The sequence below is a fragment of the Wolffia australiana genome, chromosome 15 (assembly GCF_029677425.1).
Source record: "Wolffia australiana isolate 7733 chromosome 15, ASM2967742v1".
Lineage (NCBI taxonomy): Eukaryota > Viridiplantae > Streptophyta > Magnoliopsida > Alismatales > Araceae > Wolffia > Wolffia australiana.
The window spans coordinates 7,082,406-7,108,168 of record NC_135849.1 but is presented as its reverse complement, the minus strand read 5'-3'; the positions used below and the strand labels follow the sequence as shown (position 1 = coordinate 7,108,168).

The window sequence follows — 25,763 nt, the reverse complement described above, 5'->3', positions numbered from 1 at the left end:
GCCTACTTCCTCTAAAAATCTGATCTTTTCTTCTTTGCCTCTTCTGGGTAGAACCCAGAAAGCCATGGAAGCGGCGATATCTGGTTTTCAATGTGCTTTCCCTCTGAATCGCTCGCCCGGGATCGCACCTTCAAATGCCGGACGGGTCTCTCTTCTCAAGCCATTCTCATCAAGAAATGTTAGCTTCCGGAGCTCCGAAAGATCTGAAAGAGAAGGTAGATCGACGTCTCTGGATGGTTTCCTTCGAACCCATTAACCTTTCTGATGTTCTGAACTTGCCCTTGTTCTCAAATTTTGAAGATGGAGGTGGGATTTCAAGGTCGCGAGGTCCTCTACTGGATAGAGAGCAGGCAAATTACGAGGTTTCTCCTCACAGAGCAGGTGAAAGGACTGCTTACATGCTACAGAAATTAGTGATATCTTGTTGAGAAGAAAATTCAGTGGCCTCTGCTGGATTTGCAGCTGCGGCGGTGAGGTTGTTGAGAGTTGAGCAAGGGGGAGCTTTTGCAGATCTTTTGAACGAGGTTGGGGGTGGCTCGGGGGAGAGGGCCATGGGCTATGTTGAGAGAACTCTCGGTTTTCGCACTCAGAGCTTGGACGATAGAGAGATCCGACTCGTAATCTTCTTTTCCCTTAAATCTCTCTCGCTAAGTGGAGTTTCTTGAGAAATTATCAATGGATTGATTTTCATTATGTGGAAAAAAATGATCGAATCAAGATGGTTGGAACGTTTAGAATTAAATGAAATGATTTTAGCGTTTCTCCTACTTAATGGAAAACTGGAATTGGATATTGGAAATGATCGGCTCCAACACGTTATAATTCGACTTTCATCTGAATCTAAATTGACTTCTTCGCTCATGAATCTGAAAATTCATCTTCATTGACTGCGTAGCCTTTTCAGATGTAATTCGGCAAATTCTGTGATCTGATTGGGAAAATAACTTGTGTTCTGTCAACCTATGCTTGATTTTGATGAGAGATCTCGCAATGTCTAGCTTCTAGAATAGTTATAGATCTTTATATTTTATTTCCTCGATCATATGGCGGTTCTCAGGCCTGTCACAGGTTACGGACATTGTAGGTGGCGTAGTACGATGGAAGAGATACCTTGATCATCTTATATCGTCTCTTTGCACGGACGACAGAATGTTTAGAAACATGGAGCCGCTTCTGTTGCAGGTATGACTTTCATGACTGTGTTTTTTTGGTGAATTTCGGCAAACTGTAATAATGAAATTGAAGCCCATACTTTTTTGTATTAGATTCTCCGAATTGGGTTCTATGAGATCATCAAGCTTGACAACCCAGTTCATGCTGTTGTCTTTGAGGTATACTGTTCTTCATCCACGCTTTTGTTGCACACTGTAAGATCCGCTGGGTGAAAAGTATCTTTCATTTATAATCTTTCATGGTGACATTTTTTTCTCATTCTTTTATTGTATTTGAGTGTGAATTATTTGCTTACGTTCATTCCTCTCATTAGAACATTGTAGTGTGAATGTTAAATTTACTTTCCCAAAATAAAATGTTAGATTTTATTTTTCTTATTTTTGTTTCGTCTTCAGAATGTCCAACTGGCAAAAATCGCTCTTAGGCCTGGTGCGGGCAACCTAGTCAACGGACTCCTGCGGAAGCTGATTTCTTGCATGGTTTGATTTATTGCATCACATTATCATAAGTGGCGCCAGGTTGAACAGAAGATTCGTTGACTGGGATTTTTTCCCCCGTATAATACTAAATCCAGGAGAAAAATACGCTTCCCCTACCAAAAATAGAGGGTGATGATCGAGCGCGGGCACGTGCTCTTGCCATAATTCATTCTCACCCAGTTGTAAGCTTGCTATCTTTTTTTTGAATGTCTCAATTTATACCCTTATTTCCTTATCAGAATTTTTTTTTTGAAAGATATCCTTATCAGAAATTCAATTCTGATGCAAGTTCTATCTCTCTCCAGTGGATGGTGAGAAGATGGCAAAAATACTTTGGTCCAGAGGAAACTGCAAAGCTAATGAAGTGGAACAACACAGAGCCGACCTTCAGCATAAGGTGGAAAGCGCTGGTCTTTCAATCTATGGATTTTAATCTTTTGAGTTTCTGATTGGTTTCCCAGTTTCTATCGTAGGTATTCCCGTCGTTTGTGCTTTGAGTAATTTCCTTTAAGAGGGCTGTTGAGAAGTTGTTATATTGGGCCTATGAACAAGGGATATCCAGGATTTTTGCTCTTGTTATCTTTTACGTCGTTCATTTCTTTAATTCTTTGTCTTTCCATCCAAGATCGTTCGATGATTGAAACCTACAACAAGATCTCGGTCAAGGGTATTATTGCCATGTAGGCTGTATAGAAGTTGTTTTATTTCACCCAATTGGCAAGAGAGAGCCAGGCCTGTAGGCATTGTTATGTTTTCTTTTAATTCTATTGTTCTCTCTCCTCCCTCCTAAGATTCATACTAGATCGAAACCTACACCAAGGTCTCCGCCTATTTCATTTTCTGATGTCGTGCCTCTCGTCCCTCTTTCTCATAGGGTCAACTCTGCCAGTGGTTTCACTCGAGATGATCTCATCGCGCGGCTCGAATCATTGAAGGTTTGATTGTTCGTTATCATATTTTACATGTAATCACACTTTGAATTTAATTGAGTAATCATTGAGTATTTCTCGAGAATTTAATTACACTTTGAATTATCTGTTCTCAACCAGGCAAACTTTTATCTTTCTTCCTGTGCAAGCAGGTTCCTTTTGAAGTTTCAGATAATATGGGTGATTTTGTTCGCATCAAAACAGGTCTGCAGGTGCGTCATTATTATGTAGCAAGGTTAAGTAAATTTTGGTGCCGCACGACAGATAAATTTGCTTGCATATATCCAAATGAAGAATTGGCTTTTTGATGTGAACTCGGGGGAATTAGTTTCTTACTCTTTCTTCGAGCATCTTCATGGAGCTTGGGGGGATGCAATAGTTTCACATTGCTCCATAAGATTTTGCTTGCACTGCTTACATGGTATAAGATAACCGTATTTTGATTTAACCTAGTTCGCCAAATTTGTTGAAGTTTACTCCCATGGTGTAAAGAATTTTTTTTTGACTCTTGATTCATAATTCCCCTGTTCTTCTCATATTTATTATGTTTGTCAGGCCATTATCCAAGACGGTTTAATGAAAGAAGGTCTTTGTTCTGTTCAAGACGAAAGTGCAGGTGTGTCATTACTTTTTATAGATGATGATTGTGAGAAAAATCCATTGATAGATTGAGGCCGGGCGAAGTCTACTTTCCTGGGAGCCAAATTTAACATATCCATTGACAGATTGAACGAGAAAATTCCAGTAAGGGCTCTCATAAGATGGTCTCATCTTTCCTATTTATATAGGGAGATGAGAACACTTAAGCCCAATAGACAAGATGCACATTTAACATATCACTCTCTCATTTCCGACAATGATCAAGCTTGATGTGAAAATTTATATCACTAATGATAATGCTGAATCCCTATCGAGAATGTGGAGGGCTGCCCAATTTAAAGGAAAATTGTATTTCAAGGGGAAATGATAAAAATGCCCTAGATGGGATGGGACTCGTATTATGTTGGAGGATGACCTCTGCTCACCGAGAAGATTATTATATTCATTGTAAGGGAAAATAGTAAAAGTCACTGACACATTCATTTAATTGTAATATTTTCACCTCCCTCGTATGTCTAGTATCCTACTGTGGGTCCAGAACGTGAAGGATTCTAAAGATTGAAGGTTCTAGAGAGAAAGACAAACCTATAATCAGAGGAAATGAGCGAGAGAGGAAACACTTAAAGCGTTACTGGTTAAATTATGATTTCAGTAAATAGGTTATATTTCCGTAGTACTTTATAATTTGTTTATTTTTATTCATTAGGTAGAAAATTTTGTTTAGTGCCATTTTAGGAATATTTTATAACAAAAACAATCATTCTGGAAATTCCTCTTATGAGATTGGAAATTATTTGTTGCAGGCATGGTTGTGTCTCTATTGGATCCACAGCCGGGTGAAACTATTATTGATTGCTGTTCAGCGCCTGGGGGTAAGGCGCTTTACATGGCAGCTCTGCTGAGAGGCCAAGGTAAGTTACAAGTCGAAAAGATTGTGATCCCATCATGTGTATGATGTCTTTTTTTCAAGAGCCTGCGTCATTTTCTTGAATTATTAGTTTTTTGGATTGAAATTTCTAGATAGAAATAAAATTGGGATGTTATTTTACCGTGATGCTTCAGGATCAGTGCATGCAATCGATGTAAATAAAGGTCGGCTAAGGATACTTGAGGAGGCCGCGAGGTCGCAGAAAGTTGATGATGTCATAGTACCCGTCCACGCTGACCTCCGTTCTTTTGCAGTGAGTTACTTTTTTACTGTGTGAAGTAAACACCCTTAGGTTAATTATTTGGTTTGAAATCATTTCCTGCCAATGTGATGAAAACAAATATGGGAAAAATCCTATCTGAATTACTGTATCATTGTTTTGGCAGGAAAGTTATACCGAGAAGTCTGACAAGGTCCTGCTCGATGCGCCTTGCTCAGGGTTGGGCGTACTATCCAAGGTACTGTTGCAATCATGTATAAAACAAAGAATGATTTTTGATAGGGTCTTTCATTTTGCGCATCTTTCTGCTATTTTCACCTAATTTTTAATTATTGTGCACAGTAAATCGACATATGAAATTCAATCATTTCGAAAGTCAATTTTTTGAACACAGAATATCATTAATATTTTCCCGAAGTGGGCATTTTTAACTGGAAAGATTTCTGACCTTAATCGGTTGTTCTGTATCTATTCTTGTAAACCGATATCTTTTCTCATACTACCGCATGTTTTTTATTCTCTTGCATATTACGTGTATTCTATTGCCCCCCCCAAATGTTAATTTAGCGGAGTATCTGATGTACTAATTGAAAGCGCTCTCTCAATTTTTCTCTTTTTGTCAATCTCCCCATTTATTGTCTCAGCCATTTACTGGCCCAGATTAATTTTCTAATTCAATTATTTTTCAGCGAGCAGACCTGCGCTGGAACAGAAAATCAGAGGACATGGAGGAGCTGAAGAATTTGCAGGATGAACTGCTTGATGCTGCGGCCTCGTGGGTTTCATCTGCCTCTGCTTATTTTCTTATTTATCAAATCATCATTCCTTTCGTTATTAATAAATTTCAATTTTAAGAATGGCATACATTCATCTACCGGAAGAAGTTCTCACATCTATAACGAATTTATCATACTGATGATTTGATCTTGAAGATTGGTGAAGCCTGGAGGTGTGCTAGTCTACAGCACTTGCTCGATCGACCCGGAGGAAAACGAAGACCGAGTGCTGGCGTTCTTGAGCAGGAATCCGGTAGATGCCCATAATCTTTACGAGATTGATCTTCTTTTTCACCATTTTTAAATTCCTGGATACGGGGGATTTCAGGTATTTGGAGTGGATTCCGCCGCCAGATTCGTTCCTTCTAGCTTTGTATCTGACAAGAACTTTTATTACTCGAATCCGGCGAAACATTCATTGGACGGCGCGTTCGCTGCTCGGCTGGTTCGGAGACAGTCGTGTGATTGAACAAAATCTTGGGCAAAAACCGATTTCTGATCGTTCATCGTCTCCAGCCGGAGAGATCTCCAGATTTGGCGAAAGCTAGCGAGTTTCTGTTCGTCGATCTGTCAGCAATCGAAAGCCATGCACGTAGATGAGAGAGAAGTTCTGAATTATCATGTTTCAACGATTGACTACGAAAATTTGCTCTGTATGCAGATCTATACTAACATGGCATCAAAACTCGTAAATTTTGCTACTTGTGTGTAGAACTCTCAACCAAGTCCGAACAAGTAAAACTTGTATTTTGCTAGACTTGCTACACGCAAAACTTGTATTGTGACAACGCAAGAAAACTTCAATTTTTTTATAAACAGCAGAATATTGCGCTCTACTACCGTTAGGTCCGTTACATGATAAGAATACATCAAAATTACTGTTTAGTGCAAAATTCTCACGTTCAGCCATTCGAACTTGAAAACTTTTGCAACTCTATCATCTTAGCGCACGATATTCGCAATTTATATGCGCCATCAAAATTCGCTTCATGTTCTACAGAGATAATTTTGTTATCACACTTCTAGAGCACGCATCCATGAGAATCATAACCCTGCTGCTTAACAGTTGATAAAAACTGGAATTAACATGCATAACTCTGATGGCGAGGACGCCAATGCATCAGCCCGGGACACGTCACCACAGGCAGTCGGGGTCAACACAGACGTTACGGATCCAAAGATGAAGTCAACAGAAGTCAACCCACCTCGGTCAACAGGAGTCAACGAAGAAGTCAACACGCCACAACCGTCGTCCGCCACGTCACCACCCGCGCACGTCTCCACGCGCGTCATGACACGACGCCAAAGGCAGATCCACAACTGCCCTTTGGCGTGACGTGATGCACGTTTTCCCTTGCGTGTCTTATTTTCTAGTTATTTTCTCTTTCCTCCAAGGCCTATATAAGGTCATTTGTTTCAAGAACTCATTAGGCAATCATAATTCAAGAATTGAGTTTTCTTTCTAACTCTTCTTGGAGGATTGCCCTACCCCTTATCTTGCCCTAACCTTCCCCGCCGTCGCCGTCGTCATCGCTATCACCGCTGCCGCCACGCCGCCATCGCCCGCTGCCGCCGCCGTCATCACCGCCGCGCAGCCGCGCGCGTCACACGCCGCGATCGCACGCCACCGCGTGCCATCCCAGCGCGCCCGTGCGCCTCAAGACGCCAGCGGGACGCACGGCGCTGCGCGCCGTCGGCGGCGTCTCGCGCCGCGCGCTGGCTGGTGCGCTCCGCCGCACTCCGCGCACTTCGCGCGCGCGCGCGCTGGAGTTCGTCGCGCCCGACCCGCGTCCCGCTTCATAACGCCAACCAGGGCCGGACAACGCCCGAGCGCCGTTCAGTATCACGCCGCGCCGCCACGAGCAGAATTACCTGCAGCCTCTACACGCACTACGGTGCTAAGGTATACCTGAACCCTGTGGTGTCGGCGTGTTCTCCGCTCAGTATTTTCTCGGAAGTTTCCACCGCCACAGAATTAGACCTGGATTTCTCTTCTTCTCTCCTTTTCTCGAGTGTTTCTTCGCGACGTGAATTCGAGGTATTGATTTCGGTGCTTAGGCATCGTCGCGGTGGGGGAAGACAGTACTCCCGCCCTCGATAAGGGTCGGAGCTGCACCACCAGATTTCATCGGTTTTAAGTCCGAGAATCGACCGTGATTTCTGTGGATTGTTTTATCCCTTACCCATTCCTACCCATAGCCTCGTCATCCGCCCTAAATCGTCCATCCCATAGTCGTCCTACGTCAAACTCTCATATAAACCAACTTAGAGCACGCAAATCTGGATTCTCGAGTGAAAACAACAGTCCTAATACAACATCAGAACCCGTAAAAATTGAAAATAATAGGATGAACAGACGACGAGGAAATCAGATCGAAAGACGGACAGGATGAAAGGCAGATCCTAGACGAGAAACGCCGAAGCTGAGATCGCTATGGCCAGGAAGAAGAGCTCGATCCAAGGCTTGGACGAACCGCTGTGCATCGGCTGAGACGACGGACTGTTCGTCCCGTCCCCGCCAGCGGAGAAGGGCGACGGCGCGGGGCTCAAGTCGTGGGCCATGACTCGGATGACGAGCTTCTGGCCGGCGACGCAGTGGGCTGGATTGCCGCTGATGAAGAAGAAGAAGCCATGGCGGTCGAGGACGAACGTCGTGTTACCGTCCGCGAACGTCATCCCGTCCCCGCTCGTGTTGCACCGGCTGTAGCTGTTGTAGTCCACCACCCTCACCGAATCGTTCTGGTACTTGAAATCTGCAGCGCCCATGGTTCTTATGATGATTCTGATCATGATCATGGTTATGATGATGGTTATGATGTTAACTCTACCCGTGCATGTTTTATGATACGGTAAGTCTGAATCATTTACTGACGAAGACGATGATCATGATGATAAAGAAGCTGGGAGAAATTCGATGATGATGATTGGGGTTCGAGATTATTATTATTATGATGATGGTGGTGGTGAAGAAATCTGCGGTCTCTAGATTATGATGAACATGAAGGTTGTGGTTGCGTTGGAGAGTTCTGCGAACTTATTTGGATGATGGTGCCGAAATCTGTCCCCACGGTCATGATGATGTGATAATGAACGTAAATCTGAGGACGATGATGAGTATAATGAAGATGATGACGGTAAAGATCAAGATAATGACGATGATGGTAAGTATAAAGATAATGAAGATAATGAAGGTAAAGATAAAGATGCCGCTGCTGCTGCTGATGATGGTGACGATGATAACAGTAAAGATCCAGACGAGACTGATGAAGGAAAAGATCAAGAAGATGACGATGATGGTGATAATGGGTAAATATAAAGAATGATTGTGATGATAATGAAGGTAAAGATAAAGATGATGATGATGATAATTACGATTAAGATAATGATGACTATGATGATGAAGGTAAAGATCAAGAAGATGACGATGATGCTAATAATGGGTGAATATAAAGAATGATTGTGATGATAATGAAGGTAAAGATAAAGATGATGTTGATGATAATTCCGATTAAGATAATGATAATAATGATGATGAAGGTAAAGGTCAAGATGATGACGATTATGAAGATGATAGTAACAGAAAGAATGATTGTGATGATAATGAAGGTAAAGGTAAAGATAAAGATAAAGATAAAGATGATAATTACGACTAAGATAATGATGATGAAGGTAAAGATCAAGATGAGGACGATTATGATGATGATAGTAACAGAAAGAATGATAGTGATGATAATGAAGGTAAAGATAAAGATAAAGATAAAGATAAAGATGATGATAATGACGGTAAAGATAAAGATGATGATGTTGGTAATAATGACTGTAAAGATAAAGATGACGATGATGATAATTAAGGTAAAGATAAAGATGATGATGATGATGATGATGATGATGATGATGATGACTGTAAAGATAAAGATGATGATGATGATGATGATGACTGTAAAGATAAAGATGATGATGATGATGACAGGAAAGATAAACATGATGACGATGATGATGATATGATGAACTTACAAAGGTTGTCGCCGATGTGGAACCTATTGCGACGCGCCCACTCGTTGTAGGTCTCTGAGTCGCTTCCGGATGGCTTGTGCCAGCCTTTCTCGCCGCCGATGCGGAAGTGGAGCGCCGCCGCGGCAGTCGAGAGCGCGAGAAGTTGAAGAACATTGAAGAGGAGGAGGAGGCGGCCCCGGCGCGAGCTTCTTCTCTGCAGAGTGGTGGCCATGGCAGCTTCTGAAACTCTCGCGAAGAAGAGGAGCTGAGCAGGAAGCTCGTCGTCGAAAAAGGAATGGAGGAGAGATGAGTGCTCCCGAAGGGGGTTTTATGGAAGATCTCCAGTGGCGGTTTCCGCTGACCAGCGAGTTCTTATTTTTTTATCAAACGAAGGTGGTGGCATGAGTGGGGAAGTGGGGGTAGAACAATCGTGCAAGTCGCGGCGGTTCGTCATTCGATTTTGTTTGACTTTTTCCCTACTAAGCGGACGTGGGTAGGACTCTCTCTCTCTCTCTCTCTGTCTCTCTGTCTCTCCCTCTCTCTCTCTCTCTCTCTCTCTCTCTCTCTCTCTCTCTCTCTCTCTCTCTCTCTCTCTCTCTCTCTCTCTCTCTCTCTCTCTCTCTCTCTCTCTCTCTCTCTCTCTCTCTCTCTCTCTCCCTCTCCCTCTCTCTCTCTCCCTCTCTCTCTCTCTCTCTCTCTCTCTCTCTCTCTCTCTCCTCTCGCTCGCTCTCTCTCTCCCTCTCCCTCTCTCTCTCTCTCCCTCTCCCTCTCTCTCTCTCTCTCTCTCTCTCTCTCTCTCTCTCTCTCTCTCTCTCTCTCTCTCTCTCTCTCTCTCTCTCTCTCTCTCTCTTATCAAGCAGACGTGGGTAGGAGTGTCTGTCTCTCTCTCATATTCTCTCTTGTTCTTGTTCTCGTTCTTACATATTCTCCTTATATTCTCCTTATATTCTGTTCGAATTCTCTACGCTTACTCCTGCTATATCATTCTCATATTATATTTATATCTCTCTCAGACTCTGGCCCAATTTCTTCCTCGTTCTCAATTTCATTCTCTCTTGCTCTTTCTCGTGTCTCAATCCACCAAAATATCTTTGTATCGATTTGTCTTCTAACTCTGTGTTTATAGATATATCAGTATTTGAAATGTCTACTTATATATGATAATCAACCTGTTCGTCAACCACGCATCTGATTTATGAAAACCCTGATCAATCTTCTCCCTATCTCCCCTGCCTCCCAGCTTCTCTTTTCGTTTATCATACAGAGAAGAGAAGAGAAAGGAAGAAGTAGAGAGAGGAAAGGGAGAAGAGAAAGATACAGGAGAAAAAGGTTTGATCGTTGTTATCCAACTCAAAAAAAATATTACATTGGTTCGTATTTATATTTTATAGGACATATATAGCAATGGACTTATGACTGCATCCTGTCTTCGATTAATTTTAACGGTCTATCTCATCCCATATATCGTTTTTCCTAGCCATCTATACTTGATCCTACATTAATTACACCTTATCCGGCTTATCATGTATACGGGTACGTGTTCATTATAAGTCTATATTATCTTAGATCCTATTGGCTGATGTTGTGTCTGACATGGTGGAACCTCCAAGTAGAACTCTTTTAGAACTCTTTGAGACGTTGAGCTTGCTCCTGAGCTTCAAAAATCTCAACTTTGGGAGGGGTTCTGTTAAGGCATCTGCCAGTTGGTCATTACTCCCAATGAAGCTGATAAATTCTTGGAAGCGACTTGCTCTCTCGTAAAATGAAAGTTAATTTCAGTATACTGATAGATCAATAACTTAAAACATACCTTCCATTGATGAATCTCCTTCTTCTTTTCTTCTTGAGGGTGGAGGGTCCTTCTTGATCCTTCACCGACGAGTTTCTTCCTTAGGACGATGGCACCTCGAGGACTCTCTCGATGGGGGATCAAGGGGACCCGAAACCCCTTAAATAGGATCCCAAGGGATTCCAAAGGGTGGCAGTTGCAAGCCCCTCCATCAAGAGCTTGCAACTGCTGAATGCCAAAGGTTGCAACCGTTAAGAAAACCAACGGTTGTAGCCCACATCAAAAATTGAATTCCAACAAGTTCCCAAACGCCATTATCATGCATGGATTTGATCTCTTCCTTCATGGCATCAATCCACTTTTGAGAATCTGAGCTTTCCATGGCTTGACGGAAGTTGATTGGGTCATCTTCCTCGATGCTCATGTCTACTTCATGCTCTTGAAGATACACAAAGTAGTCATCCGGAATAGCTCTCTTTTTCTCTCTAGTGGATCTCCTTAATGGTATTGATTCTTGAGGTTGTTGAGTTTGAATTTCAGGGTTGGAGGATTATTGATTATCATCTTGTACTTGAACTATTGTTTCACCAATGTCAAGTGATTTTTCTTTATCTTGAGCATTGTTGTGAACAATAGGAGGCATTGTTAAACAATCCTCTTCAAAGACGATAGTTCTAACCTTATCTCCCCCCACAAACTCATCATCCTCAAAGAATATAGCATTCCCCGTCTCAAAAATAGTTCGAGTTGTAGGATCATAAAATTTGTATCCCCTGGATTGTTCGGAGTATCCAACGAAATGGCAGCTTAATGTCCTAGAATCAAGTTTCCTTTCATTAGGCTTATAAGGTCTTGCCTCAGCAGGACAACCCCAAACACGTAAATGTCTTAGACTAGGTCTTTTGCCCGTCCAAAGCTCATAAGGGGTTTTTTTCTGTTGCCTTTATTGGTACTCTATTAGTCAAATAAACTGCTGACTTTAGCGCTTCACCCCATAATGGTTCAGGTAAAGAAGTCTGGCTCATCATGCTTCTTACCATATCCTTGAGTGTACGATTTTGTCTCTCGGCAACACCATTCATGCTAGGAGATCCTGGCATCGTGTATTGAGGGACTATCCCACACTCTTCCAAATATTTAGCGAAAGGTCCTAGACGTTGTTCTCCCGATCCATCATTTCTGCCGTAATATTCTCCACCACGGTCAGATCTAATGGCCTTAATCCTTTTGTTGAGTTGATTTTCAACTTCAACCTTAAAGTTTTTGAACACGTCAATGGCTTGAGATTTCTCATGAATGAGATACAAGTAACCATATCGAGAATAATCATCAATGAAAGTGATAAAATACTGTTGGCCATTCCAAGAGGGTATAGGAAATGGACCACAAATATCAGTATGAATCAATTCCAAGACGTCTGAAGCTCGATATGAACCATATTTTCTAATATTTGTCCTTTTCCCTTAATGCATTTGACACAGGTGCCAAAATCCTTAAAATCTATGTAATTAAGAATTCCATCTGACACAAGCCTTTCAATTCTCTTTTGAGAAATGTGGCCTAACCTTTTGTGCCACAAAAATGATGAAATCTCATCACCCAACTTTCGCTTTGTACCAACCATACTTAATTGAAAGGAATATTCCGAAGAGACTTTAGTGTCAACCAAATACAAATTATCATAAGCTCCTAAATTTCCTGTACCTAGAAGTACAGAATCATTATAAAGACCAAATTTTCCATCCCCAAATGAACAATTGTAACCAGATTTGTCCAATACTGAAATGGATATTAAGTTACGTCCAAAAGATGGCATAACAAAGGTCTGATTTAAAAGCAAATGATAACCAGTTTTAAAAACGACTTTAAAGACTCCAACGGCTTCAACCTCCTTCGCTTTCCCGTCACCTTGATAGATGAACTTTTCACCGTTATTCGGTTTGCGATGGCTGAGGCAGCCCTGCAAGGATACACTCACATGAGTAGTGGCTCCAGAATCTACCCACCAAGTGTACCTTGGTACAGAAGCTAAGTTAACTTCCGAACAAGCATAAGAAAGAAAAATACCTTTCTTCTTGAACCATTCTATGCGCTTGGCACCGTCTTTCTTCATGTGTCCACCTTTCTTACAGAAGAAGCAACACATCTCCTTATGCAGCTTCTTTTTAGGTGGAACGCCAGCAATTTGTTTGCCCTTCCTTTTTCCCTTATCCTTAGATTTGTCAGAAGAAGCAACTGTAAGATGAGCACTTTCACATTGTTCTGACTTCAGCCTTTCTTCCTCTTGCACACAATGCGAGATGAGCTCATTCAAGGACCATGGATCCTTTTGACAATTATAGCTCACCTTGAATTGACTGAATTGATGTGGGAGAGAGTTTAAAGCCATGTAAACAATGGATTCCTCCAAAAGTTCCAAGTTTGGCTAGCCCCACCCCACGTCGAGATCACTCCGTGGGTAGAGCCCACGTTTCTTCCATCGAGATCACTCCGGGAGGATCGTGCTGAAGCGTGCCGTCGAGATCACTCCGGCACGGGTTAAAGATTTTCAAGAAGTTGCTGTCCTTCAGGGCTGAGAAGAGTCTCCGTCGAGATCACTCTGGGAATTCTTGGAGGTTCCTGAACGTCATCGACGCCGCGACCAAGCTGGGAATCCGCTGCGTCGAGGGAGCATTGCCCCAACCATCAAGAACCCGACGCCAGCCAGGTACTGCATCAAGAACCATATCTTCTTTATGATACCGTTTCTCAATTTCTTGAATGAGAATTTTGGCATCTGTTGCCTCTTCCGCTAAGGTGTCCCTTAGGGATTTAGGAATGGTGCACTTGATTACCATTAAGCACATCCTATTGGACCTTTCCCATGTTTCATGGGCCTTCTTTTCTTCAGGATAAGAAGATTCCTTTATGGCCGGTGGTCGTGCGTTCCGGAGGGCATAATCAAGATCTGAAGCACCCAAGTACAATGATAAGAATTCCTTCCATTTCTTAAAGTTTGCACCACTTAACATAGGAATGGAATTCAAATTCGTGCAAATATCAGAAGATTTTGAGCCTAAATACAAAGAATAAATAAACTCACATAAGAACGTAATCAAAATTTATGTCAACACCAAATAGTGAAATTTGGAACAAGCGATCAAATGCAACATCAATTTCATCTTTTGATGATAATCAACTTGCGAGCGATCTACTTCGTAAGATAGTTAAATTCAAACAATCATAAATAATCATTGGTAAGATCTCCTTTGGGATGACTTATCCTGATCATTTACACATAATGATCGTTAAATTTTCTATCATGAACATGGCTTACATTCGGCCAAGGACTCATTTTCCTTTGGGCCAATAAGTGCTTGCATGAACAAAATCATTTCTTTATCTTAGTATTTTAAGAAATAACTAAGGTTGATATAGCCAACACATTGCATGCGAAAATACTAGATCCATTTCAAATTTTAGTGACCTAGTGTGCAATAAATTCTGCCAAATATTTCCTCTCCTTTGGGTTAGGATATATTTACATGAATTAAAAAAAATAAAAGACTTTAAAAAATAACAAGGATGTCATTTTAACATAAAAGAATTTAAACAAAATATTATTTTGGAAATATTTCAATGTTGCATTCAACCTTTTCTATGCCGATATAAACTCTAGTGGGCCACTATTATAAGGCTAATATGAGCATTAAAACAAATGTCATATATATTTCCAAAGAAAAGAAAAAAAATTGTTTTGGGATGGTTTTGAAGATGACCTTATGCCCTTTCATGAAGCCCAATTCGGATGGACCTTTCTTAATGGGCTATATTTTCAGTTCCTTTTAAAAAAGAAGAAAAATCGATGCAGGAGGGGGGGGCTTGAACCCACGACCTCCCCCAACCCACCATTCCCTTAAACACCTTAACCAACCCAGCCACCATCATTTTACGAAAATGGGTATATTTAATATATTATAAACCATAATAGCCTTCGTCTTCCCAAAAAAAAACGAAACGAAAGCTGCGAAAACTCAATGCGGAAACGGATTATGGAGATCCAAAACGATGAAGATCATCACTCAGAGTGATCGATTTTTGTCGACCTATCATGCTCTGATACCACTTGATAGATCAATAACTTAAAACATACCTTCCATTGTTGAATCTCCTTCTTCTTTTCTTCTTGAGGGTGGAGGGTCCTTCTTGATCCTTCACCGACGAGTTTCTTCCTTAGGACGATGGCACCTCGAGGACTCTCTCGATGGGGGATCAAGGGGACCCGAAACCCCTTAAATAGGATCCCAAGGGATTCCAAAGGGTGGCAGTTGCAAGCCCCTCCATCAAGAGCTTGCAACTGCTGAATGCCAAAGGTTGCAACCGTTAAGAAAACCAACGGTTGTAGCCCACATCAAAAATTGAATTCCAACATATACTTCATAGGAAGATTGGATTTACCGCCAGATACTTCTCCCCAATGTTATCACATCATATTATGGGTTGATTGCTTGAAAGGAATTTGGATTTCCTTCAGAAGAGACGTGATCCAAATTACTGAAGAAGCAGCATTTGCTAAGGACATCTTAGGTTGTTTTCTGAACTCCATGACACAATATTTTGTTCAGCATATATAAGATATGTCCCAGAAGAACTTCTAGCAAGTTGATCTCCAGCCCAATCGGCAGTACTGAAGACATTTGTAGATAATTGTGAATTTCAATGAGTAAGAAGTCCGGGCAAGATGTTTATTTTGAAATAACAAAATAACATATCCACGCCTGCCAATCATCCTGTTGGAGTGATGTTTGGAGCACCCACCATGCTTCTGTACTGAGATTCATAACCCTTAGTACTATGGTAGTATATTTTGAAGGTAATGAACAAGGGGTTGGCAAAGGTTTGCAATCCTCTAGTCATCACTCCTAACAGATGAAATGTATTTTCAATGGGGTAGAAGGTATTCCAGATTCTGAGGAAAAAGTTGAATTCCTTGGAAATAATGAGCTTGCGTGAGATCTTTAATCATTTTTCCTAAAGTCTGTGAAATACAAAATTTACTTGAACTCTAAGTATTTTTTTTTGGGAAAATACTACGAAAGAGCATCAACTATGGATTTTGTCTATAAAATAGCATGAACTTTCATGCTTGTCTAAGTAATAGCAAGACCGAATGAGAAGACGCCACGTGGCGTCTTCTTTTTTTCCCCCCAGCGGTGGTCAACTGCTGACGCGGTAGCCACTGTGGCAGCCAGGTGGACTCCACAGTGGTATCCACGTCTCCGGCCGCCACCGCCGCGCGTCTCCGGCCGCTGCCGACGCCGCCCGTCTTCGGCCGCCGACGCCACCCCTCTCCGGCCGTCGACGCCGCCGCCCCTCTTCTTCTTCTTCTTCTCCTTCTTCCTCTTATTATTATTATTATTCTTCTTCTTCTTCTTCTTCTTCTTCTTCTCCTTCTTCCTCTTATTATTATTATTATTATTCTTCTTCTTCTTCTTCTTCTTCTTCTTCTTCTTCCTCTTCCTCTTCTTCTTCTTCCTCTTCTTCTTCTTCTTCTTCTTCTTCTTCTTCTCCTTCTCCTTCTTCTCCTTCTTCTTCTTCTTCTTCTTCTTCTTCTTCTCCGGCGGCCGGAGACGAAGCGCGCCGGCGTCGGAGGCAGCGGCGGCGGCCGGAGATGCGCAGCGGCGGCAGCCGGAGATGGGCGGCGTCGGCAGACGGAGACGGGCGGCGGCGGGGGACGGAGACGGGCGGCGTCGGTGGCGGCCGGAGACATGGATGCCACCGTGGAGTCCACCTGGCTGCCACGGTGGCTACCACGTCAGCATTTGACCACCGCTGGGGAAAAAAAAAGAAGACGCCACTTGGCGTCTTCTTATTCGTTCTTGCTATTTCTTAGACAAGCATGAAAGTTCATCCTATTTTTTAGACAAAATCCATAGTTGATGCTCTTTCGTAGTATTTTCCCATTTTTTTCACTGTCTTTAGGACAAATTATTAAAATATCGTCAAGATAAATCAGGATCAAACAATGATGTATCAGTTTAGGAACCTATGAAGCCAGACACTCGGAGCTTATTTCAACCGCTAAAGAGATTTGGTATTTCGATTTATATACCCACTTACAACTGATCACGTGGTAATTGGGATTCCTAGGAAGATTGAAAACTTCTTGCGTATACACTTTGGTGAAAGGTTTTGTTTTAAAGTCAACGCTGGGTTCTGGTGATCCGTCTAGTGTACTCATAAGATAAATTGTCTAACTCTTCCTGAACTAAGTTTTGAGAATAATGTTTTGTCATTACAACTGATTGCAGTAGATAAACTTCCATCAGTTGAAATTAAATTTTCAACCAAAGTTAACTGATTAGGGGTTTGAAAAGTGTTAAGCTAGTATCTTCTTGCCAAGCATGCACATCAGAAGATGGATCAGTGATATGTTGACAACTGAAGATCCTAGGAAACCATGAATTACATTGATTTGTATACTTTGTGAGAAAACAAGAAAATCGAAAATAACATGCCTGGAAGTATAAATTTCACCCAAATGAAGAGGGAGGCTTCTATAACTCTGAGTAATTGAGTTTTATCTCCAGTAGAAACATTTTTCAATCCCCCCTTCTAATTTATGCTAGGCATAAGATCATAAGTACAGATAACCTAGACAATCAAATGTTTGTAACCAGCCATGGTCAGATCAAGACTTGAAGAAAACTTCACAGTGTGATATATGTTGAAGTGAAGGATTTCACATATGACTTATAACACAACCTGATGTCGCTATAGCTTTATCCCAAATTTTTTGGACAGTATAACTTGATGAAGATGCGATAAAGTACTTTAAAAATATGTTTATGTTTTTCCTGCAGTAACATTCTGTTCAGGAATATGAGGACATGAATCTCAATGAACTTTATTGTTAGTCTTATATAAAACATTAAGAGGTTGATACTCTTCTCCCAATCTGATTGATTATCAACACATTTGATAAAATACATAGAGTAAATCTCTTTTTTCTTTCAATAATTTAAAACCAAGTAAATGTTATGGAATCATGAACAAATATCACTTAGTAAGAAAATACTGAATGAGATATAATGGGGGTTGGACTTAATGGATCGAAAAGAATAATTTCAAGGGTTTGATCTGAACTGTGATTTTTGGAAGAAAAATGAAGTTTTATGTAACTTTTAAACTCATAAGGATTCGCATATAAAATGTTTTCTAAGATGAGAAACATGTAATCTATATTTATTTATCATGTGATAATCTGGAAATGAGGATGTCGAAGCTTAGTGGGCTGTATGTCTTATGATGCTTTGGGTTTGCATGATAGTGTTTCAAGGAAATATAGGCTGACTCTAATTTTCCTCCATTTTAGAATTATATTTGTTTTTCTGCCATTCAGAAGGCAATATGATAGGTAAAATTTGACAAACATCCTTATCAAATGTTAGCTTATGAATAGATGACAAGTTTTAGGTTTTTTTGGGGACATGACAAACATATTTTTAATAAGTAGCTCTTCCATGAGTAAAATTTTTGGATGAGCCAATAGATAATAATATCAAATCTGAGACATACACTAGATGTAGGGGATCATTCCCTTGACAACCTGTCAGTCGATTCATTGTGCTCTGCTCTACTGTAACATCGTGTGTGGCACCACTATCTGGATCCATGATCCATGTGTAGAGGAATCAAATTAATTGAGGGCGAGAGAGTTTTGAAGAGGTAGAGTTATATTGATTTTTCAGATCCCACCATTGATTGCTCCTAGAAAATCTCAGGACTCTCTCTAGCTCTACATCCAAGTTTAGAAAAAATTATGCTTCATGGTTGAACATCTGTTATTCTTTCTTCGTCCTCCATAACTTTTTAGTATCCTCTATTTTCATATCCATTTCTGCATTGTGTCTCATAATTTTGAGAGCCTTGAATTTAGACATTGTTTGCCAAGGGGAGAATAAAGTGTTTCCTGATAGGCATCATCAGCCTTAAGATTTGTAATCATCGCCTCAAACTTCACATTTTGTAAACATAATATTGTAAACATAAATATTGTTGGGATTAATGCTAACTAATACTTGCCCATATTCTGTGCCAAGACCTCATAGAAAAGTAAAAATTAAGGAAGCTTTGCAGATTGTTTGACCATCTGATTTGAGGGATTCAGAAACTGACCTGAAATGGGTACATTTATTTGTGGTGTGAAATAGTATATGAAGCTCCATGATTCTGGACTGATTCCTGCTTGATACTGCATTTTCCAGTTTCTCTCATGATTCTTTTAATGGCTTTTTTGTTGGTGTAGGGAAAGATCAACTCTGATAGTGTTGCATAAATGAATCCCATTACTTGTCAATCCAACTTCCTCCATACATTTTTATTTTGATTCTCAAAAGCATTTCCATCTTGGTGGATATATTTCTTTCCTGTATTCTATTAAACCAAACCCATTGAGTAATGATAGAATCAAGCTCTTCCATGACTCAGAATTATCGTTAGTAAGCTTCAATGACAAAAAAGATCCCTGAAATTGTCCTCTAACAGCCATGACAGCCATCTTTAAAACAACTCAAGAACAAGAAATTAAGAACTAGAGAGAGAAAAAGGAAAAGAGAAAGAAACACAAGATGGTAGGTAGGATTGTTATTATTCCACTAAAAAAATTACATTGGTTCATATTTATTGGACATCATATAGCAACAGACTTATTAAAATATCCAATCATAGCCGTTATAATGCCATGTTTATGTTTAATCATTGCCTGTCTCATCCTTAAGAGCGCACGATCATCTTGAATAAGAATGCTGGACAGTTTTGGGATGGTTTTTTCCCTGTTTCACGTCCCAATTTTTGGGCTGTCTGAAGCCATTCTATCCCAAAACTGTCCTGTTGGGAAAGGGGTGAGCCCCTAGAGTAGGGTTGTTGGACAAATGACAGATGACATTATCAAACAGACTGAAGGAGACTGAATGGACTTCCATTCAGTCATCCGTACACAGCATTTCATATCGTTTGTTTCATCATTCATCCGTATTTCATCACAACTCTGTCATCAGTACCATTCCAACATTCATCTTATTCATCCATCATGCCATCATGCGATAGAGAAGACAGATGGATAGATGACAAAACATGTCCTTCTTAAACTTACCATTCAAGGTGTCATGATAACTTACCATTCAAGGTGAACTATCACCCCTATTTCTTCTCCTCTTTCTTATCGCTATTCTCTATCACATTGTTTCCTTCTTCTCTTTCTTCTCGCTCTGCCATTCCTCATTTCTTTCTTCTCACTCATGACATTCTTCTCCTCTTATTTCTCTTTCCTTCTTCTCTTTCTTTTGTATCACTTTCCATCAGCCTCTCATCCTTCTCTTTCATTTACTTTTTTTCTCCTGGATTCTCTTTCACCACGTCCTGTTCTGTTTCTTTCTTCCTTCACCTGTGGCAGGCTCTGACAATTTCTCAAAGCTATCACATTTGGATTTGGAGGAGGATCCCATTCAGCTAAGCATTGTTATAAAACTTTCAGGTATTTACTTTGAGCCTTATTTTAGTAGCTATGTGAACCTTCAATTGGGAATATCAACACTTGTCATTTAAATCCAAAGTTTGGTCTTCTCTCTTTCACTCTTCTCTCTAGCTGCGCATTCGTGTACTTCTTATTCCTCTCTTATCATTCCTTCCTCATGATTCTCATTCTTCTCCATCTTATTTCTCCCTTCCACTCTTCTCTCAAGTAGCATTTTTCTCCATCTCATTCCTCTCTTCTCATTTCTTTCTCATGATTCTCATTCTTTTTCATCTTATTTCTCCCTTCCACTCTTATCTCAAACTGCACATTCTTTATTTTTTGTGAAGGATGTGTTCCAAATATCATGAGGAAACTGACAAAAGGATTTGTTGACTAAGAGGTTTTTTTTCAATCATGCAATAGTGAGCTCTGTTGGTGGGAGCTATATCTTGCACCATTAATAGAGGTCAAGGGTCTGACAGGGTTCCGAGGGATCTGCAAGTCAGATGGTTGGTTATATGTGTGGATGGGGAAATTATATTTTTGCTTTGGGCTACTCCTTAATTGGTTGCTACACGTCAGAGAGTATTTGCCTTTAGATTGTACCAGAAAATCAATGAAGCCATCAGATCCCCCAGTTTAACATCTGAAACTAGGTTTACCAGCCCATTAACACCCTTCGAGTTCCACTCCCAAAAGGATTTCCTTCAGCATGAAGTGCTCAATAGTCTTCTATATTATTCAGCTAAACAGCTCATATCATCAGTTTGCCTTATTCTTCAAAGATAAACTGCCACGAAGTATGCAACTAGGTTCACAAAGCTTTATAAAATTAATTTACAATATATCAATTTTGGTGTAGCTAATTGCTGATGAGACAAATGCTGTGCATTGAGAATTCTCTTTTGAAGGACAAAAGTTTTCTTATAGTCTGTTTGAAGTGCGGCCTGACAAAGAGAATATGTCTTGGTGCTTGTTTTGCTTTAAATGTTTAGATTTTTTTTGAAAATTTTACACTTTAACATGAAAATCATTTTCTTCAAAAAGAAAAATTTTGGATGTCACAGATTCAAAACACTTCACCATCTTATTCCTCTCTTCTCATTCTTTTCTTATGTTTATCATTCATCTCCATGCCATTTCTCCCTTCCACTCTTCTCTCAACCTGCACATTCTTATTCATTTTATTCATGTCTTCTCATTCTTTACTCACGGTTCTCATTGGATGTTTAGTTGTTACATCATTTTTTATATTTCTGGTTTAATATTTTACAAGGCTGTTATATCTTACTCTTTTATTAAGAAAACTGTTTTGTATGTTGAATGGAGGAGAGCCAATAAGATTATGGAGTCCAGAGCGGACAATGTGCCACCCCATCACAATAAATCTAAACAACATCAGCAGGCGGTTTGTGTAGTAAATGATAGTAGGAATTTCCCTGAAGGGCGAAGACAAAATTTGAGGAGGCCGCCTAAAACTAAAATCTTCAAGTACTTCGCTCCAATGGATGATGTGAAGTTCATATGTGAACAGTGCTGTGGTACAAACTCCACAAACAAAGTCTACTTTCATCGAAGTAAAGACGAGAGCACAAATTCTTTTTGGCAACATTTTTAAACAGTTCATCACAAGCTACATGATGAAATCAAAGGCGTAGTGAGTTCGCAACGTTCTGTTGCAGAAGTGTTTTCCAACTTCTCCTCAAAAAAATAGTACTACACTGGTGTCACTCTTGAGGTGGAGAAGCAAGAAATTCTACAACTTATCATCTATAATGCATTGCCACGGTCATTGTTGACTCTATAGGATTCCAACGGGCATGGCGACACAAAGATGTATGGACGATGGGCACTTAAGAAGACTGACAATATAGTGTACACTCAACTAAATGCAGCTCTTCCAAATAGGTTTAAATGATGTACGCAATGTGTCCCTCACAATGGACTCTTGGACTACTTCAAACAGTTATGCCCTCGTAGGCATAACCGCCCAATGGATCGACACAGAATGAGAGCTTCACTAGCAGACCCTTGGCCTACATCATATTGAAAACAAGCATGATGGGAAGACAATGAACGGGCTTGTTGCTGAGGTCCTAGAAGATTTCAACCTTCAGTCAAAGGTGTGAACAACATTTTTATTACCATAGATATTTATGTGGAAAATATAAATGTCTAAATTTTCACTAACATGTAAGTCTCTATTATCGCCATCAATAACGCTGCAAACAACATGACAATGATGCACTTTCTGGCAAGAAGATTGTAGCCTATTAATTCGACATTCATTGTTGATCAACATTTTTCATGTGTGGCACGTCTTGAACTTTATTGTGCAAGTGGGGCTAAAAAGCCCTTGCGTAACACCAATGGAAATAGAGCAGTGTGTGTGTGTGACGAAGTCAGATATCCAACTGACACATCATATCAATGTATCACAACTTCCCTTGGCGAGGCAGTGGTCCGACTTCGTGAACTCGTAAAAGCTATATCTTATTCACCTCAAACGAGAGCAAACTACATCCAGATATTACATCTTGCAATGCCAAACAAGAAAGTCAAGCAAGATTGCCCAACAGGGTGGAACTCAATGTACATTATGTTTCATGGTGCCATAGATAAGGGAGACATTCTTGACCAAATGGCCCCTGTACTCATCTAGACAAGTGCGAATAATTATAGCATTGAACTTTACGAGTGGTCTATGTTGGAGGATTTTTGCAACACATTCGCGGTATTTCTTGATGCAACTAACTTCATAAATACTTAAAAGGTTGTCAACGCAGCTATGGTTTTTGTCATCATCAGGACTATATCAAATCACCTCAATGATGTCTTACATCAATTTGACAACAATGGTATTTTTGCTGTATTGGAGAAGTTACCAAGCTCACAAAGGGAATCCATTCGGGATGGATGCAAGATCATGAAGCTTAAGTTTGACAAATATGAGACTATCATACGCCACAATGAATGCCTGCCATCAGCAATGTTCCTTGATCTGTCAACGAAGATAGCTATGATCTAGCCTCAAAGCCTTGATGACTCCATTGCATACCTGCAATCTTGTCTCCATAGTTCACTTACTCATGATGACCATCCCACTCCAGTGGAAGTGCACGAGTCAAAAGGTAGTCCCCAGCATACTCATGCGATTGCGAAGACAATGAAGGGGGCCAAAGATTGCATCAAATCCAAGCCAAAAGCAATACCCAAACAGGAGCCGGATGCCTACATTAATGAGCCTCTCATTGGAGAGAATAAAATCACTCTGAAATGGTGGATGGTTATTGGAGTGCGAGCTTATCAACATCTCGCAATGTTGGCCATGGAGTGCCTCTCTGTGCCTGCAACAAATACACCAGTCGAGCGGCTCTTTTTAGTGGGCAGTAATGTCGTAATGCCCAAAAGATCGCGCCAAGATGTGGAGAGTATTGAGCTGTAGTGAGAGTTACACTATTGGATACCCTTGGAAACCTCATCCAGTAATGAAAACGTCTCTTCATCTGAAAACATGAACAAGGTAATTATTCCTTTAATGACTTATCAACATTTAATTTAAATCATACTTTTTTCTACATATTTTGGTTATCTAAGCGTCCTACCACAAGTCAAGCATGAACATTGAGCTTGTGAGATAAGTCATTTAAGCAAGAGATCCTTCTCATTTTGACTCTTTTATTTAGCTTTCTAGGGTGTAAGACATATTTTTAGTCATAACACTTTGATAACTTTATGTCAATTATTTAAGTTCCACAACATTTATCCTACAATCAGCGTCCGTCGTTTCCCGTCCTCGCTTGTCATGTTTTCTGTCCTCACCTATTGTCTGTTAAGGAGTCAGCACCAAGTGCGCCAACTCGCTCAAATCAGAGGCCTACTGAATAGGGACTAATCAAGATTAGTTAGTAATTAAATAAATATACTCTTTAGAGAATTAGTGGCTAGGATCTAATATAGGTTCAAAGATAGTTTAGGATTCAATATAGAGAGCCAGGATTAAATCTAGAGTGTTAGGATCAAATCGTAGATAGAGGGAGACGAGATCGACTCAACGGTCAAGATCAGTGCACCTACTTTTATTATAACGGTCAGGATCTAATCTCCGCTATAACAGGAAAGACAGGTGCACCGATCAACGGTTATAATTGGTGCACCCACATCGGTTATAACGGTCGAGATTAAATCGACCTATTCAAAATATATAACCGTTGTATCTGTTACAACGGTTATATAATTAAAATGGAAACTTACTATTTTACGATTATGGTATTATATCATAAATATCAAACCCATGTTATCCAAAACGACTCGAAGAATACAATGATCTGATCTCCATCTCGTTTCTTGGTGTGTTCCTCTTCTTCTTCTTGTCTCTCTCCATCTCTTCTCCTTCTCTCCAATCTCTGTCGAAGATTCTTTCCATTGTCGTCCCCATACTTTCTTGTGTCATCACTGTCCTCGCTTTTGTTTTCCATCTTCACTTGTCATCATCCCCATCCTTGCTTGCCATCATCACTGTCCTCGCTTGTCGTCGTCCCTGTCATCGCTTCTCGTCGTCCCCATCCTCACCCATTGCCTTCCTCATCCTCGGCGGTCGCCGTCCCCGCCCTCACTGGTCATCGTCCCCAACCTCACTTGTCGACAACCCCATACTCCACTGTCCCCAGTCCCGTCCCTGAGAGTCGTCATCCCCGCCCTCAACGGACGTCATTTCCATCGTCGCTTGTCATCATCCCCGTCCTCAGTAATCACCATCCCCCTCGGTGGTGGTTGCCATCCCTGTCCTCGGCATTCATTATTTCCCATTCTTAGCGGTTGTCATTTCCCATCTTTGGTAGCGGCCCTCCCCATCCATGATGGTCGTCGTCCCCATCCTCAGTGGTCACCCTCTCCATCCTCAGTGGTTGCCTTTCCCGTCCTCGACAGTCCACGACCCTGACCTCAGCGGTCATCATTTCACATCGTCGGCGGTTGCCATTCCTGTCCATGACAGTCCCCGTCCCGATCTTCGAGGTCATCATCCCCATACTTATTGGTCATCGTCCCTGACCTTAGCAGTCATCGTTTCCTATCCTCAGTGGTTGTTGTTTCCTGTCATCTGTGGTCCCCGCCCTCGTCCAGGACAGTTGTCCTCGCTTATTGTCGTCCCCGCCCTCAATCGTAGTCCTCGCTTATCACTGTCCTCATCCTTGGCCATCACTGCCTCTGCCCTCAGTAGTAGCCATCCCCGTCCTCGACGGTCCGATTCCCTGTACATGAGGGCTGTCCACCCCATCCTTGCCAGTCGCCGCTCTCGCCCTCGCGGTCGCCATCCCCATCTTCAATAGTCAGGATTCTTGTCATCTAGGGTCGCTGCAGCCATTTATAAAAAATAGCT

At 41.0% G+C, this 25,763-nt stretch overlaps 2 protein-coding genes across 3 annotated transcripts; one reads left to right on the top strand and one right to left on the bottom strand.

Annotated features, from left to right (window-relative positions):
- The first annotated feature begins 64 nt into the window (after nt 1–64).
- On the top strand, nt 65–5,915 carry LOC144712780 (NOL1/NOP2/sun family protein / antitermination NusB domain-containing protein). Of its 2 annotated transcripts, none has more exons than XM_078587095.1 (17): nt 65–215; nt 301–381; nt 511–617; nt 1,069–1,182; nt 1,266–1,331; nt 1,569–1,652; nt 1,748–1,834; nt 1,958–2,049; nt 2,527–2,587; nt 2,734–2,793; nt 3,137–3,197; nt 3,985–4,092; nt 4,244–4,362; nt 4,496–4,567; nt 5,019–5,104; nt 5,262–5,358; nt 5,434–5,915. In XM_078587095.1, the coding sequence occupies exons 1-17, from the start codon at nt 65–67 to the stop codon at nt 5,572–5,574; spliced, it is 1,587 nt and encodes a 528-aa protein (XP_078443221.1). In that variant the 3' UTR covers nt 5,575–5,915. The 2 variants fall into 2 exon arrangements, with proteins under 2 accessions (XP_078443221.1, XP_078443220.1); XM_078587094.1 differs by having other exon boundaries at nt 463–617.
- A 1,469-nt stretch (nt 5,916–7,384) lies between these two features.
- LOC144713097 (mavicyanin-like) lies at nt 7,385–9,641 on the bottom strand. Its single transcript, XM_078587587.1, has 2 exons — nt 9,120–9,641; nt 7,385–7,858 (listed from the first exon to the last, which is right to left on the bottom strand). Exons 1-2 carry the CDS (start codon nt 9,328–9,330, stop codon nt 7,509–7,511), a joined length of 561 nt encoding a protein of 186 aa, XP_078443713.1. The 5' UTR covers nt 9,331–9,641; the 3' UTR covers nt 7,385–7,508.
- Nucleotides 9,642–25,763: the final 16,122 nt, after the last annotated feature.